Source organism: Frankliniella occidentalis, unplaced genomic scaffold, assembly GCF_000697945.3.
Source record: "Frankliniella occidentalis isolate FOCC.00 unplaced genomic scaffold, Focc_3.1 Scaffold353, whole genome shotgun sequence".
In the NCBI taxonomy this organism is placed as follows: Eukaryota; Metazoa; Arthropoda; class Insecta; order Thysanoptera; family Thripidae; genus Frankliniella; species Frankliniella occidentalis.
Window position 1 is genome coordinate 300,534 of NW_026267476.1, and position 14,300 is coordinate 314,833.

Genomic DNA, 14,300 nt, shown 5'->3' on the forward strand with positions numbered 1-14,300 from the left:
CTCCACCCCCTTCCCCGTGACTCAACGCGTTAATAAAGGGCACTCCCCGCGACTTCTGGGCGACAGTCTCGAGCCGCCAGTGGTCCCAGCAGCGCCTCATCGCCGACGCCGCCCCGCCCCGTCTGGAGCAGCCAGTCGTCAGCCCCGATCCGTTTCGCACCCCACAGCAGCCGCGAACGACGAGGGCCAGGACAGAGGACAGAGGGACGCCGACGACGCCTTGAGTCCGAGTGCCGATGGCGCCCATCCCGACGGCCTGCCGAGCCCGTGCGCTATGACCAGTGCCACCAGCTGCTGCTGCAACAGCTGTCTCCGCGTACGCTTTGTCGAGGTGTGGACGCACCGCGACAGGGACGCAATCTGAAACGCTCGCCGCGTCTCGACCCGGACTGTTTCTATTTTCTTAACGAACCGCCCAGCTGGTGAGTGTGTGTTTAGGAGGCGTACATGTCCAGCCTGCGCCTGAGGAGTCGGCTTACCAAAAGTCATTCGTTTCTTGATTCTAGAGTCTTGATTTTGGCACGCGAGTCGCGGTCGCGAGTTCCCCGAAAGGGACAGTACGCCCCGATTCCGATTTTAAGAGACTGGGCGCCTGGCCGCATAGTCAGTCTCAGTCGACAGTAGGATTTAGCAGAAGAAACAAGAAGGAGGACACAGCCAGGGCCTGGCCTGGACCCGGGTGGCTGCTGCTGTCTCTAAATTGTAAGTATCGGATTTAATTACATGATTTTATATTCTAACTTCTGTCCTATCCCTCAAGGGATGTCCTGCTATGGTCCAAATGTTCCACGCGCTTAGCTGGTGCGCCTAGACGTTGCCTTGGCCGCTCACCGAGCTGAGCTGTGCTCCTGCTGGTGCACTCGGGCGCTCGGGGCGGGCCGCCATCTGCACACAGCTGCTTGGCGGGTCGGCCTATCCATCCCGCTGCAGGCGCCCTCGTTCACTGCGGGGTACCTTGAGGGAGACATGTTTGCTCACATACAACGATTTCACAAAAATTAGAGCATTGTCCTATTTCTTTTGGCCACTTTAAAAATAGTATAGAGATGTTTCCTCTACAACTAACACTGCATCTCATCCCCTCTGATCCCCGACTCAGGCAGTCTGATTTCCGCTCCCGCAGAGTGCCAAAACTAGACGAGCTACCATGAAGGTCACATCCGGTCGCTGTAAAGGAGATGGGGCGAGGTTTTCTGAAGCCGTTGAGGCCGCCGGTAAGTTTTCAGCGCCATGGATTGCTTTTGGAAATGTCTTGGAAGAAAGGCTTGCCAACAAGTCGCGTTGTTCCAGGGCACGGCAAGTTCCAGTACCTGGCCTTCATCACGGCCGGCCTCGTGTACTTCACCTCTGGGATGGAGAGCGGCATCAACGCCTACATCCTCCCCTCCGTCAAGTGCGCCTTCCAGCTCAGCGACTCGCAGATGGGCATCCTCAACGCCCTCTTCCTCGGAGGTGCGCGTGCCTCACTCTTGTGTAGCGTTGGTCTGCACTGTCTCCTGGAATGAGAGCGGTGACTCACCTGGAGTTTGTCTGTCGTCTGCAGGAGGCGCGCTGGCGGCGCACTTGTGGGGCGCGCTGAGCGACGCGTACGGCCGCCGGCTCGTCCTGGTGTGCACCGCGCTGCTGGACGCCGTGTGCATCGTGGCCTCCACGTTCGCCACCTCCTACTCCCTGTTCGCCGTGCTCCGCCTGTTCGCCGGCATGCTGTGAGTGTGTGCATTGCGGTCGGGTTGACTGTTGACGAGTGGCGGGGGTGAGGGGTGCTCAGCCAGCTCACTCGGGGGATGCGCGACGCGGGGAGCAGCTCATCGCCCCCCACCCCCACCCAGCAGAGCACAGAGCAGGACTGCAGCTCCAGAACTACTACAAGGCGCTACTGGTGGACTTGCCGTCCAGCTTCGTCTAGACGACTTGTTCCCCAAGTCTGAGGCGCCCCTCCTCTTACCGCAGGAACATGGCGCCGGCGGGTCTGTCCTTCCTCTACCTGGGCGAGTTCATCGGGGACAAGCGGCGCTCGTCGTACGCGCAGGCCATGGGGACCATGTGGATCGCGTCCTGGATCCTGCTGCCCGGCCTGGCCTGGGTCATCATCCCGCAGCCCTGGTCCGTGGACGTGCTGGGCGTGCGCCTGGAGTCGTGGCGCCTCTTCATGGGGCTGCTGCTGGTGCCCAACCTGGTGGCCGCGTCGCTCGCCTTCTACATGCCCGAGACCCCCAAGTACCTGCAGGCGGCCGGCCGCGAGGACGACGCGCTGCGGGTCTACCGCCGCATCTACGCCACCAACACGGGCGACCACCCGGACAACTACCCGATCAAGCGCCTGCGCCTGCCCGTCGCCGCGGCCGCCGCGTCCTCGGCGCACGGCAAGGACGTGCTGCACGTGCTCGCGAGGACCGTCAGGCTCTCCTCGGAGCTCATCCGCCCGCCCGTGCTCTACCGCACCGCCCTCTGCTGTGTCATCTACTTCTGCAGCATGTTTGTGTGAGTGTCGCTGGCGCCGCTGACTTGGCTGCACCCCTGTAGTCCGCCCGCACTCATGACCTTTGTCATTCCCCCACAGAATGTACGGCTTCGGATACTGGCTGCCCGAGCTGCTCAGTCGGTTCCAGATGCACTCCAACGCCCACCCGGGCGAGAGGCACTACGTGTGCGATGTCATTCTCGCCGCCGAGACGGGATCAAACTCCACGCTGGAGCTTGGGGTATGGCACCCATCTGCCGTCAACCAGACAACCCTTCATTCGCGGTGTTTTCAAAACGGGTCTGCTTTCTGCTCGCAGGGAAACACGAACTGCGGAGATTCCTCTGTGGTTGACCCTTCCGCCTTCCTGAACACGGCCATAGTAAACTGTGCCTCGATGGGCATCAACCTGATCTCCACCGTCTCGACCGGATACGTGGGTCGACGCACCTTGTCCGCCGCCGCCAACCTCATGGCTGGACTCGTCGGTTTCGGTCTGTTCTGGGCGTCCGCGACCATGGAGGTGGTCGCCGTCGCCATCTTCTTCAACGCCATGGCCGAGACGGGCTGCATCGGCATCAACACCATGGTCGTTGACATTTTCCCATCACGCGTCAGGTGAGTTGAGCGTGCACCCCGCGGTGGAGCAATAAGAGCCCATTGAGCTGACCAGCAAGACCCAAGTGCTGACACTTGCCTGTTATTGCAGCGGGGTGGGTGTGGCGAGCGTGATGCTGTCCGGTCGGCTGGGCGGCTCCGTCGGCAACCTGGCGATGGGTTACCTGCTGGAGCACTCCTGCGTGTTGCCCCTCACGCTACTGTTTGGCACAGCCATCGGTGAGATTTTTGCATTCACTACATAGACGCTGTGTCACAGGGTAGTGGGATTTCTGGAGGGAATTCCCTTCAGAGGAATTCCCTTTGGCGGGTAAAGTACTTAGCCCTATTCTTTCCCCCAGTGTGCGGTGTTCTTTGCTGCTTGGCGCATCGGCGTTATGCCGAGGACGACGACAAGGTACCGGCCGCGCAAGGGGAGCAGACCATGGCCAACAAGACCAAGGAAGACGTCGTGGTCGTTTTGAAAGCACCTGCACAGACTCAGGCAGCAGTGCAAGAGCTGCCCGCCTTACAGGCAAACCACATCTAATCGAATCAAATAAACTGTTTACGGAAACTGAAAGCCGCATGGGTCGTTTGCTTTCCCCCTCCATATCTTATTGAGTATGTAAAGTTACGTAAAGTGAAGCGTTTCTTTAATTGTATGTACACCTGGAAGTCATAGGGTACCTGGTATGATTTAACAATAGCAACAAAATTTGAAAAGAAAAGAAACATTAACTCCTTGAAAACATTTAATTAACAATAACAAAGTGCACAAACATTATTTTTCCAAAATAAATCATTTTAGTTCACATTTCAGTACATATAGGAAAAAACATCTTCATCTACTAAAATACAGGAATGTTTGCTTCATAAAATTTATCACCTGTAACTGAACTTACATCAATATTGCCATTGATTTTCATGGTTTTGGAATTTAAAAAGTAAATCTTTTGCGACTGGGAGAAGAAAAAGCATCAATTAAGTCTTAATCTCACTGATAGTGCTCTATCTTTTTGAACAAAAAACTTTGATTAGAGGTTCTATCAATGTGCATTTTTTATGATTGACACAATCAACAAGGTAACTTACAAGACAGTGATAATTAGCAGCATGCTCTATATAGGCAATATATTTAAATGCATTTTTGCATGCACTTTTACAGAGTTGCACAGTAATAAAATAGGTAAGTAAGATATCAAGAACACAGGCATTATCATTGCCTGAGGTTTAACAAAGCTTTAGAATTTAAAATAGTAAGTTCATTTTTAGGACAGAATCAATTTCACTAATTAACCAAAACTTATAATGAACAAAGTAGAGACTCCACATCTCTTCTGCCAAACAACACAGAAAGTGAACTTACAGTCATCACAGTTATTAAATAAATCTTCTCCTCAAATAAAATTTTCTACTTATTGTTTCGTGCCATTCTTATGAACGGCTTTCCTCCATGTTTTTCCCACTCCTTTTCAAATTCATGTTCCAATATTTCAGCACCCCGTTTCCTTGTCAAGCCAGTCTCTTCAAGACTTAACTCACACATCTGCATATCATCCAAACCTAAATACAATTTTTGTTTTAGTAAAAAAATTGGGGAAGTGAAAGCTTAATTTCTTCCTAAGTGCAAGAGTATAAAGCCTCACCTGCTGTTAGTAATATGGCAGCTTTATCTGGATGCAGTTCCATTTGACGGGCAACAAACTGCCCATCAAAGTGTGCATACCACCAACCTCTCCTTCCCTCTGAATAGCCAGTAGTTCCAACATCTGTGTGACCATTACTCTGGCCATTTTCTGAACTCTGATTGGCCGATGGACGAACAAACTGAATACGGAAAAAACGCTGAGAGCTGGTTGGAACTACAGGTGACTTCACTTGTGACCTGGGAGCGCGAGCAGCTATGCAATAACAGTAGCAGAATTACTTTTTGTCATTTCTAGGACACTCAAAGGAAATTACAAAATTTTAGTTTACCTGCATCCATAACTGATCGAGGGGCTCTCTCATTTTCTTCCATTGTTGTGCGACGCCTATTCTTTGCTTTCCAGGCATGATACACCTTTAGTCGGCGATGAAACTCAACACGGCAAGCCTGTAAAATATGACAGAGCAAAGTCAATACTTTTGTAGATGTATAATACACACTGAAACTAGATTTGGTATTTAGAATTATCACCTCTAACAGATCGATGTCACAGGATGTATTAATAGTGTCTCGTAGCTCTGAATACTTCCACTTGGACAGATCAAACTTATTTTTTTCTGCTCCATCTAATGTTCGAGTGCTTTCTGATCTAAAGGTCAAAAATTGAAAAAATTCGTAATTAGAGATCATATTTAAAGTAAGTTGATTACAAACAAACCTTAAACAAAGTTGTCAAGAATGTACAATGACATACCTTCTCATAGGTGGTGACACATCTTCAAGTTGACCATTAGTTTCCTGAGCCAATCTTAAAGCCAATTCATGATCTCTACGCTCCTGTTCCATTTGATCTCGGAACCTTGCATCGGCCATAGCCTCTTGTTCCAGCTGGGCTTGAAGAGCTGCTGCAGTCTTTTTGTCTTCCTCTTCTTGCCTTTTCCTTTGTTCTTCCTCAATCTTCCGCCTGGCTTCCATTTCCTGCTTTCTGAAAATGAAAAGGCAATTTAGAGTTAGGATGTCAGAGTTCTTAGAAGGTAAAACAAATCTAAGACAAACTAACTTTTTGCGGTCCTCCTCCTGAGCTCTTTGAGCTGCTTCTTCATCAGCTTTCCTCCTTTTCTCTTCTTCCATTTCTTGCTGGATCCTACGCAATCTCTCCTGCTCCTCTGCACTTTTCTGTAGTTCCAGTTTTGCTTGGAGAGCACCCATTTGTGCATTGGCCTTATTCATAAGTTGTGTATAAAGTCCATCTACTTCTGCACCACTTATCTTAGGATTTGTCTGAAGTAAGAAACACGGCATATAATAAGGGAACTGCCTACAAGTTCTTCATAAGCTGAATGAAACATTTTATAGAAGGTACTTACTTTTATTTTTCTTATAGCTGACGTCATGTCATCGTGGAGAGCTTTGACCTGAGACTCACTGGCTTCACGATCCTTCTTCATTTGCTTAATTATTTCTTGCATACGGCTTAACATGGACTACATAAAGAGAAGGAAAACTTCCATCAATGAAAGAATAACTTAAATGAATAGCAATGAATGCAAATCATGTTTCTTTTTTGTGGGTTACCTGCAAACTGTTGATCTTCATAATTCCACGGTACCTAGGTCGGTGATGCTTTTTAGCTAGATACATTCGAATGTTCTTCTGAATAGTTACATGACATTCTCTGCGGTACAGAATCTTGTTCTTCACTGAAAAGATATTAATTTCAACATGAAGATACTAAACTAATCAGATATGTGTTCCTCTGGGCAAAGACATTGACTTACATTTAATAACAGAAAGTGCACACCACTGTGCCTTCTTCCAGTGAGAGATCAGAAGCCATACTTTCACCTTCTTTATCATAGCTGCAAGATTTTCAGGCTCTGACCTCATAATAGCATCAACTTCTGCAAATTTACCAGGGCGGAAGAAAACTTTGGTGACACCAAAACGATAATCATTTTCATTCATGCCCAAAGCCCGAAATAGTGCCTAAAATGAACATAAATATTCAATCAACTGACTTTTTCAACCAACTCTTTCTATCCATATATTTTCCTTGGTTAAAAACAAATACCTTGCAGAAGAGTCTTGGGTCAAGACGTGCCAGCTCAGGAGGCAAAGCACTACGATACATGTTGTACAATTCACTAAATGGTGCCCGTGAAGGGAATCCCTGCTGCATAAGCTCTAATACACTGGTCATTCCTGAGCACTGCAACTGTGATAAAATTGAGCCTCCCTCAAAGTCATGTGCCACCATACGATGATTGGGTTTAATACATCTCACAAAATTTGTACCCTAGAAATCAAAAGAAAATATATGCTGTAGTGCAATTGATCTTCGATAAAGTAGATGAGGTAAGAGTTACAGGGGAGAAAAAGTTACTCACAGTACTTCCTAATTTGTCCATTAGTTCTCCTAGCTGCTGACGGAACTTGTTTCCAACACTTATGAAAGTTAGTTTGCCTTTCTGTGCAGCAGGCACAGCAGAATTGGCAAATAAGTTTTGTAGGAAGCTGTTCTTGCTCTCTTGAACTAATCCTTCTAAGGATGCATGCAACGCATCATTATTTTTATCAATAAAGTGAGCCTAAAATTAATAAAGGAGAAAAATAAAAACAAATTTCATTTTTAAGGAAGAAGAAATTTTGAGAGTATACCTTTCAAATCAAAATATCAAGATTTAGACTCACGGTTTGATAGCAAACAGCTCCTGCGAAGTGACGAATAAGGAAGCCCTCATCATCCCTAATTTCCCTGTGTGCTTTCAAGCGGGATGTTCGGGGTAAGCCTAATCTAAAATGATTCTTCCACTGACTGTGAACTTCGGTGGTGAAGTGAGTAGCTACACTTTTAGGGAGCTTTGATTCTTCATCCAATAGACTGAAAATGCCAATTTTACTTGCTTCAATCATTTCTGCAAAATCAAATGAAAAAAGATTATTAAAATGTAATAAGGCAAGAAGATTGTTTTGAATAATTAAAATCAGCATATGATATATACCTATGCAATCCTGGTTATCAACAAATTCAATTTTTTTCACTTGTAACCCTTCTTTTTGATATAAAGTTTGCTCCTCCTTAAGAATTCGTTCATTAAAGAACTGCTGCAACTTTTCATTACAGTAATTGATGCAGAACTGCTCAAAGCTGTTGACAGTGAAGTATTCTAAAAAAAGAAAAAAAACTTCTTTATTATAGAAATATTTGTTTTTGTAAGTTTCAATAAACTTGTTAAATTATGGCTGAAGACAGTACCAAACCCAGCAATATCCAGAACGCCAATGTAATAGCTGGACGCTTTGAAAGGTATACTCTTGTTAATTCGTTGCACAATGTAGTCAAACAATTTGCTATATATTGCTTTGGCAAGGGCATCACGTGCACTGTTAGCCTCATAAATTTTGAGAGGAACCCTAAAAACAAATAAATAAAAAGCATCAGACAAAAAAGTTAAGACTAATAAAATTAATTAAAAACAGTAAAAGGACAGGTTCAGACTCACATAATGACAGTGCCTTTCAGACCACCACGGTTTGTCATCATTACTTTTGAGACTAAAGCCTGTCTCATTTCTTCTGGATCAACTCCCATTAGATTTGCAGCAGTAGAAAGAGATTTTTCAGAGCTCCCTGTCACTTGACAACCACCTTTAGTATCTTCAGGGTTATCTTCAAAACACACATTTCCAAGGTGAAGAACAGCCGCGACCATTGCATATATATTTAGCCTTTCTTCTTCAGCAAGACCAAGCCGCACTAAAGCCTGGTCCATAGATTGAAAGTCATCAATGTCGTCCAATAATGGATCATTCAATGATCCACTCTTACTATGGGCACTACTTTTCTGATTGGCAGATAGTTTCTTCTCTGTGGTTGAAGAAGTGAAATATTGCGTGCAACCATGTCTAAGATACTAGAAGGAAACAAAGGCAAAGCACTCATTTAGTACACTTATTAAAAAATAAAATAAAAGACTCACAAGAAAACTGCATAATAAATTAAATCTCACATGATAATCATCTGGTTTTGTGATGTCAAATTTCTTACGAAGTGACTCAGGAGCTCCAGCACACAGCTGGTAGAAAACATGATAGTTTCTTTCTTCTGCTGCTTGCCCACAAATTCTTGATTTTTCAAGAAGATAGTGGGATATGAAACCACCAACCACTTGACATCGAGAGTCAAAGTGTACCTCCATGAACTTCCCAAAGCGACTACTGTTGTTGTTTCGAGTTGTTTTCGCATTTCCAAATGCCTCAAGAACAGGATTGGCTAAAAGAAAAGATAAAAAAAAGTTATCATCAGGGTGTCAAAATAAACCAATTAGGAAAGGGTATACTCTCAATATTTACCATCTAAAATGCGTTGTTCAATAGGGCCTGCTGCTGATCCCCACAAATCACAAAGATACCTTAAAAGATACTTAGTTGATTCAGTTTTACCGGCACCAGATTCTCCAGAGACGATTATAGACTGTGACTGTTTCAGCACTTTCATGTCACGAAATGCCTTGTCCGCTGAAAATTTACTTTAGTTAAATACAGAGATAAAAAACAACACAAAGAATCCAGGAATACAAGGAATATAAATTTACCTATGGCAAATACATGAGGTGGCATTACACCCAAACTCTTCCCTTGGTAGCTCTTAATAGTTTGGCTGGAGTACAAGTTTTTAATTTCAAAATAGGGATTTACAGCAATTAATATATTTGCCACATACGTCTAGAAGAAGAAAGCATAGGTAACAATTAGTAAACATTTTACCCAAGCACAAAAGTTTCGCAACTCATACTAGGTACACTTACATATATTTTATCCTTCTTGTATCGCATCCGAATGTTATTGAGTAGGGTTGCTTCATTCAGGTGCATGAGTGAACCTAGCATGACAATCACAAGCAGAGGTCAGTACTTCCCACATTTCCCCGAAAAGCGGGGGCGTTAGAAAAGTCGGGAGAGGTGAGTCAGTACTCACAGTTATCGTCCACATCTTTGCTGTCGTACACCTCAGCCGGGTACACCCTGTCCAAGGTGGCCGTCACTGCTTTGCCCTTCTTCCTGTCCAAGGGCTCCACCGTCACCTCGTCCAGACCTAAGTCCACGACGATGCCCTCGATGAAGCCCTCCGCCGCGTCTGGAATCCATACGCGCTGTCGTTCCATTCTGAAAACCAGAAGAGGAAAGTATGAGTTTTACTGTGCAAGTGTGTGAATGACACACCCTCTCTGTGAATGCCTAAAGGACCAAAGGTGTGAATTTACCAAATTCACAGACTTGTGTCACCATGTGTACAAATAGCGTTCACGCACCTATAAGTGTGCGACATTCACACACTTGGGTTTCCGGCCGGTGTGTAATGTGTATATAATCTCGATCTCCAGAAAGACAGTTTTTTTTCACTCAACGCGATAAGAATAACAAAATAACACTGACCGTCCCGCCTATTGTTGTATGCACGCCACTTTCCTCATTCCGTCACATGCAGTGCACACCGGTGCACACGCGCCAGCCGCGCTCGCTCCACAAAAGGGCACTGGCATTGCCCTTTGCCCCCCTCCTCCCCCTCTTTTCTATTCTACCTGCCGGGCGGATGCGCCGCCCAGCGTCCATAACGACCATTGGCACTGCACAGTCCGAAATATTATTATAATAAAAAGAACCAACAAGGAAAAACGAGGGCGGGCAATAAAGAAAGGTATGACGTTAGAGTGCGAGTAGACTTGCAGGCAGAGCCCTCTCATTACCCGAGTTACCAGCTCCGCCTCTCCGCTGTTACGCGCCCCCTGCGGCGTAAGGAGCCAGCAGAGCCAGCCCCCCAGCACGGAGGCAGGCGCTTGTGCGTTGCTCTGGCGCGAAAGTCTCCCATTGATGAAAGTTAGGCAACCGACCGGCACGGGTAAAACAAGTGTGCAAATACTGCACACTTATGTGTGATTTTGCACATGTTGCTTAAATGAATTGCAGACATTAGGCCACGAGTTAACTCAACGGTTGCAAAATGTGTCATGGTAGCCCACAAATTGACGGAAAAATTCTTGCAAGTTCAGTTTTGCGGGTTTGCCTACTCCCTTACTCCCTTCGCTCGCAAGACGCCACAGCCCCTGCTGTTCTAGAGTATGCAATCCGCAACACTGCAGTGTCCGCATGAAACCCCCGGTCCGGTACAGTCGGACACAACTTGAAAACGCGAGAATGATATCCGTGCGCATTACCCCATGAGCGCCCACACAGGCACTTGGTGGTGCACACAACACTACTGCCGCTGCCGCTGCTGGGCCTCCGCGCCCTCCACGGCGACGCGCTAACACGACGTCCCGGCCCTACCTGTCGAAATGCCACACGCCCCGCCCCGCCCGCCGCAGCGCGACCGCACCATCTCACCTCGGTACAGCGCGACGCACCCGACCCGTAGACAGGAAGATTATATTCCTTGTACCGCGGGGGCGGGGTGGGGCGGGTGGAATCAGCGCGCGCGCAGAGTTACCGAGTTGTCTCACCCGGCGGGCGGCTTGTACTCGCTCTGCGTGAGCATCTTCCACACTTTCTGCACCAGAGCAAAACAGACGGAGGGGCGGGGCGGGCGGGGCGCGAGGGGGCGAGCGGGCCGCCAAGCGTGACAGCGGTGCGGTAACGCCACGGCCGCGCCCGCCACAAAGGGCTTATCGTCAGCTAGGGCTAGGGCCATGGCTAGGGCGCGGGGCCGATCACATCGGCTCGGGACACGCTCGCTGCAGCAGATTGCGTACGGCGGGCCGAGCAGGGGCGTGGTCGCGGGCCCGCCGCCCCTGTCAGCGGCACGGCGACATTCGCGCAGTGAAAGGAAAGGGTTAACTAGCAGTCTGCGGCGGCCGCGAGCGGCCGAGCCAATAGCCAGCCGCCGAGCCGTACAGCCCTGATATCGCCTCGGCCCGCTTGCGTCACGAGAGGAGCATAAAGTGCACAGCCTCCCTGGTCCAGCTCGGCGGTGTCCGGCCCGCTGCGGCCGACCAGACAATACAATGGAAGAAAGCCACCCCCTTCCCCCCTCTCCCCCGCAGTCCAACGCAGAGTCACGCAGTCACGCCTTGCCTGCTCCATCCGCGTCCAGCCCAGCAGCAGCAGCGTTACATCACGGCCATTAGCGGAAACAGAGCGCGGGAGCTACTCTGTTGCTCTGCCTGCCGCCCCTGCCGCCTGCCGCTGCGGCCTCCAGGCGCGAGGTAGGCAGCCCGCCACGGCCAGCTCCGCGCGGGCTGCCTACCCCGCGTCCCGCAGGCGCTAGCACCCAGCTGGCACTGCACAAGGCACGGGGCGCAGCGCTGCACTCAACGTCACGGCGTGGGGTGAGATCGAGTGAGATATACTTTTTACTGAACCGTCTCCCTTAACGCCCTCGGGAAACTGTTATATGTAAGGTGCGAGTTTGAATAAAGAACCGTGAGAGAAAAAAGCCCTCTGAAAATGGCGTAATTTAGCTCGTCTTCAAGGGAAGGGGGCAGCAATGGCCCAGAAGGTTGCGACTGGTGACCCGACCCGTCCACGACGACAGGCCAGTACAGTAAGTCTCAGGCCGGAGGGCGGGTCGGGTCGGGGCAGGGCAGCAGGGCGTGGCGGTGGCCACACCAATCAATGGGGTGGCACAGCCCGCCTGGCCGCCAGCTCATCGCCCTCAATGGAGGCACGGCCGAAAAATAGTTCTTTAGGAATTCTTACATGGAAGTGAAACGTTTGTGCATGAGCTATGCAAAATGAGAGAAACTCCGGCAGGAAATCAGTTAGTTTCGTTATTGTTTTTGATCTATTTCATTCTCTTTCCTCTTTTTAAAAGATAGAGCAGACCGTCTGTGACACCCTCCGGGGGGAGCGGGGCGGGGAGAGGTCGAGAGAATGGGATGAAGGAATTGAGCAACTCGGGGCGGCACGGCACGGCACCACGCCGCGGCGGGGCGGGCGGGGCACCGGAGCCTTGCGCCTTGCAGCACGCCCGCCCCGCTGCCCTTCAGAGCGTGGCGCCGCCGGGCCTCGGCCGGGGCAGGACAGCCTTACTGACCTATTTACCCCCGCAGCCCCGCCCTTTTCCAACCCCTACGGGGTGGCTCGGCCCCACCCCCGTGCCCCTGCAGGGGGACGTGAGGTGTGGTGGATCCAGGGGGGGACCCCAGCTTGGACGACAATTTTTCCCCATGTTTGCTTTCCTTCGGTGCTCGCATTTTTCGTCTTCGACAGAAGCAGCTAGCGGTGTGCAATTATACACGACGACGGGACGCTTCCCTCCACTTTCCCCGCCGCCGGTGCCGCTGACACGCAGCTCGTCGCCTCGCCGCGGCCGCGGGTCTCGGCTCGGTCGGGCGGCCCACCGGCGAGAGCCGTGCAGGACGCGTGCCAAAGTGTTCCGTGAGCAGCAGGACGAGGGGCCGGGGGCCGCGGGCCGCACCACTGCAGGGCTCGGCTCGTCCTCAATACCACCGAGCTGCAGCAGCCGCAAATCTAATTTACAGGTAGTCTTTCCTCCCCCCGCCCCCTCGCCCACGTACACCCGCCGAGCCCCACAAACCGTCTCACCACCCATCTATCCATCTACACGTACCGATCCATTGTATAGGAGGCACCGAGCCATATGCGGCAACAACGCTGCTGTCGGCGCCCTTACCTTCTACCCAGTAGCGCAACCCAGAACGCAAAGCTGTCACTTTACGAATACTCGCTCGGGGAGAAAAAACAAAACAAGCGCCAGTGGTGCGACGCACAGGCAACATAGCACGTCGTCTCGCGGCTCGCTTGTATACCTTCGTCGGTAAACCGTTTATAGAAAACGCGGTGCACATTTATGGCCCTGTGCATGCACGGTGTGAGGCAGAGCGTTTCCCGGATCGAACGGAATAGATTGTACGGCGGCCGACGAACCCTGGCAGCAAGCAGCTCCCCGCGGGCCCGGCTGTGCCTGGGGCGGCCTAGAAGGGCTCGGGGGGCGCAGCGACGTCTCCGGCAGGTTCGCCATGGGCTGCGGGCGCGGGCTGGGCCGGGCGGACATCGAGATGATCGCGAAATCGGTTGCGATCGCCTCCCCTCCGCCTCGGTCGCACCCCAAAGGCCCAAAGGTTCGGCAATGAGAGCGACACCAGGCGCGCCCCGAGACCAGAGGGGAGGGAGGGGGTGTGTCGAGTCGGAGCTCGCGCCATGGCCGCGCCGCTAGCGCAGCTCGGACCTTCCGGCCATTCCCACTCGGTTTTGCGGTTTTATGCAGTATTGTTTCCGGCGCGGCGGCTCAAAACAACATGGCGCTCGGCAATAACAGAGCGACATGCGCCCGCCCCGCTCTCTGCTGCGCCGTGCGCTCGTCTCATTTCGCGACACGGCGGGGAGTGCGATGTGCGGTGCCTTCTGTCTCAGCCTCGGCGCGCTGCGGCGGCGCGGCGCGGCGTGGCGGGGCGTAGCGTCGCGGCTTATCAGCTGATACCCGCGCCCGCGCGGGCCGAGGCCACCGCCTGGCGACAGGTGTTCAACCGGCTGTGCAGCAGCAGCTGATCACAGACCTGCCAGTGCCGGCACTGGCCCGCCCGCGGCAGCCGCGGCACCGGCAAAATAAAGCCTATTGTTGCATTTTCGTCGTG

General features: G+C 50.8%; 2 protein-coding genes across 3 annotated transcripts in view; one reads left to right on the top strand and one right to left on the bottom strand.

Annotated features, from left to right (window-relative positions):
• Positions 1-48: 48 nt before the first annotated feature.
• Positions 49-3,641, top strand: LOC113209498 (synaptic vesicle glycoprotein 2C-like). Of its 2 annotated transcripts, none has more exons than XM_026427044.2 (10): positions 49-422; positions 507-702; positions 1,100-1,214; positions 1,291-1,452; positions 1,544-1,706; positions 1,951-2,481; positions 2,561-2,702; positions 2,781-3,079; positions 3,171-3,298; positions 3,421-3,641. In XM_026427044.2, the coding sequence occupies exons 3-10, from the start codon at positions 1,148-1,150 to the stop codon at positions 3,606-3,608; spliced, it is 1,680 nt and encodes a 559-aa protein (XP_026282829.1). In that variant the 5' UTR covers positions 49-422; positions 507-702; positions 1,100-1,147; the 3' UTR covers positions 3,609-3,641. The 2 variants fall into 2 exon arrangements, with proteins under 2 accessions (XP_026282829.1, XP_026282827.1); XM_026427042.2 differs by having other exon boundaries at positions 50-422; positions 1,124-1,214.
• A 154-nt stretch (positions 3,642-3,795) lies between these two features.
• Positions 3,796-14,300, bottom strand: part of LOC113209481 (myosin heavy chain 95F) — a 28,482-nt gene continuing 17,977 nt past the window's right edge. Inside the window, exons 2-21 of the mRNA XM_026427017.2 lie at positions 9,686-9,873; positions 9,517-9,590; positions 9,304-9,433; positions 9,062-9,226; positions 8,719-8,981; positions 8,213-8,622; positions 7,966-8,123; positions 7,712-7,876; positions 7,401-7,624; positions 7,097-7,297; positions 6,781-7,005; positions 6,488-6,695; positions 6,285-6,409; positions 6,077-6,193; positions 5,770-5,990; positions 5,464-5,694; positions 5,241-5,358; positions 5,039-5,156; positions 4,708-4,962; positions 3,796-4,624 (exon numbers count right to left, since the gene is read on the bottom strand). Of these exons, the coding sequence (XP_026282802.1) occupies positions 4,473-4,624; positions 4,708-4,962; positions 5,039-5,156; positions 5,241-5,358; positions 5,464-5,694; positions 5,770-5,990; positions 6,077-6,193; positions 6,285-6,409; positions 6,488-6,695; positions 6,781-7,005; positions 7,097-7,297; positions 7,401-7,624; positions 7,712-7,876; positions 7,966-8,123; positions 8,213-8,622; positions 8,719-8,981; positions 9,062-9,226; positions 9,304-9,433; positions 9,517-9,590; positions 9,686-9,872 (3,747 nt within the window). The 5' untranslated portion in view covers position 9,873 and the 3' untranslated portion in view covers positions 3,796-4,472. The remainder of the gene's footprint in view (positions 4,625-4,707; positions 4,963-5,038; positions 5,157-5,240; positions 5,359-5,463; positions 5,695-5,769; positions 5,991-6,076; positions 6,194-6,284; positions 6,410-6,487; positions 6,696-6,780; positions 7,006-7,096; positions 7,298-7,400; positions 7,625-7,711; positions 7,877-7,965; positions 8,124-8,212; positions 8,623-8,718; positions 8,982-9,061; positions 9,227-9,303; positions 9,434-9,516; positions 9,591-9,685; positions 9,874-14,300) is intronic.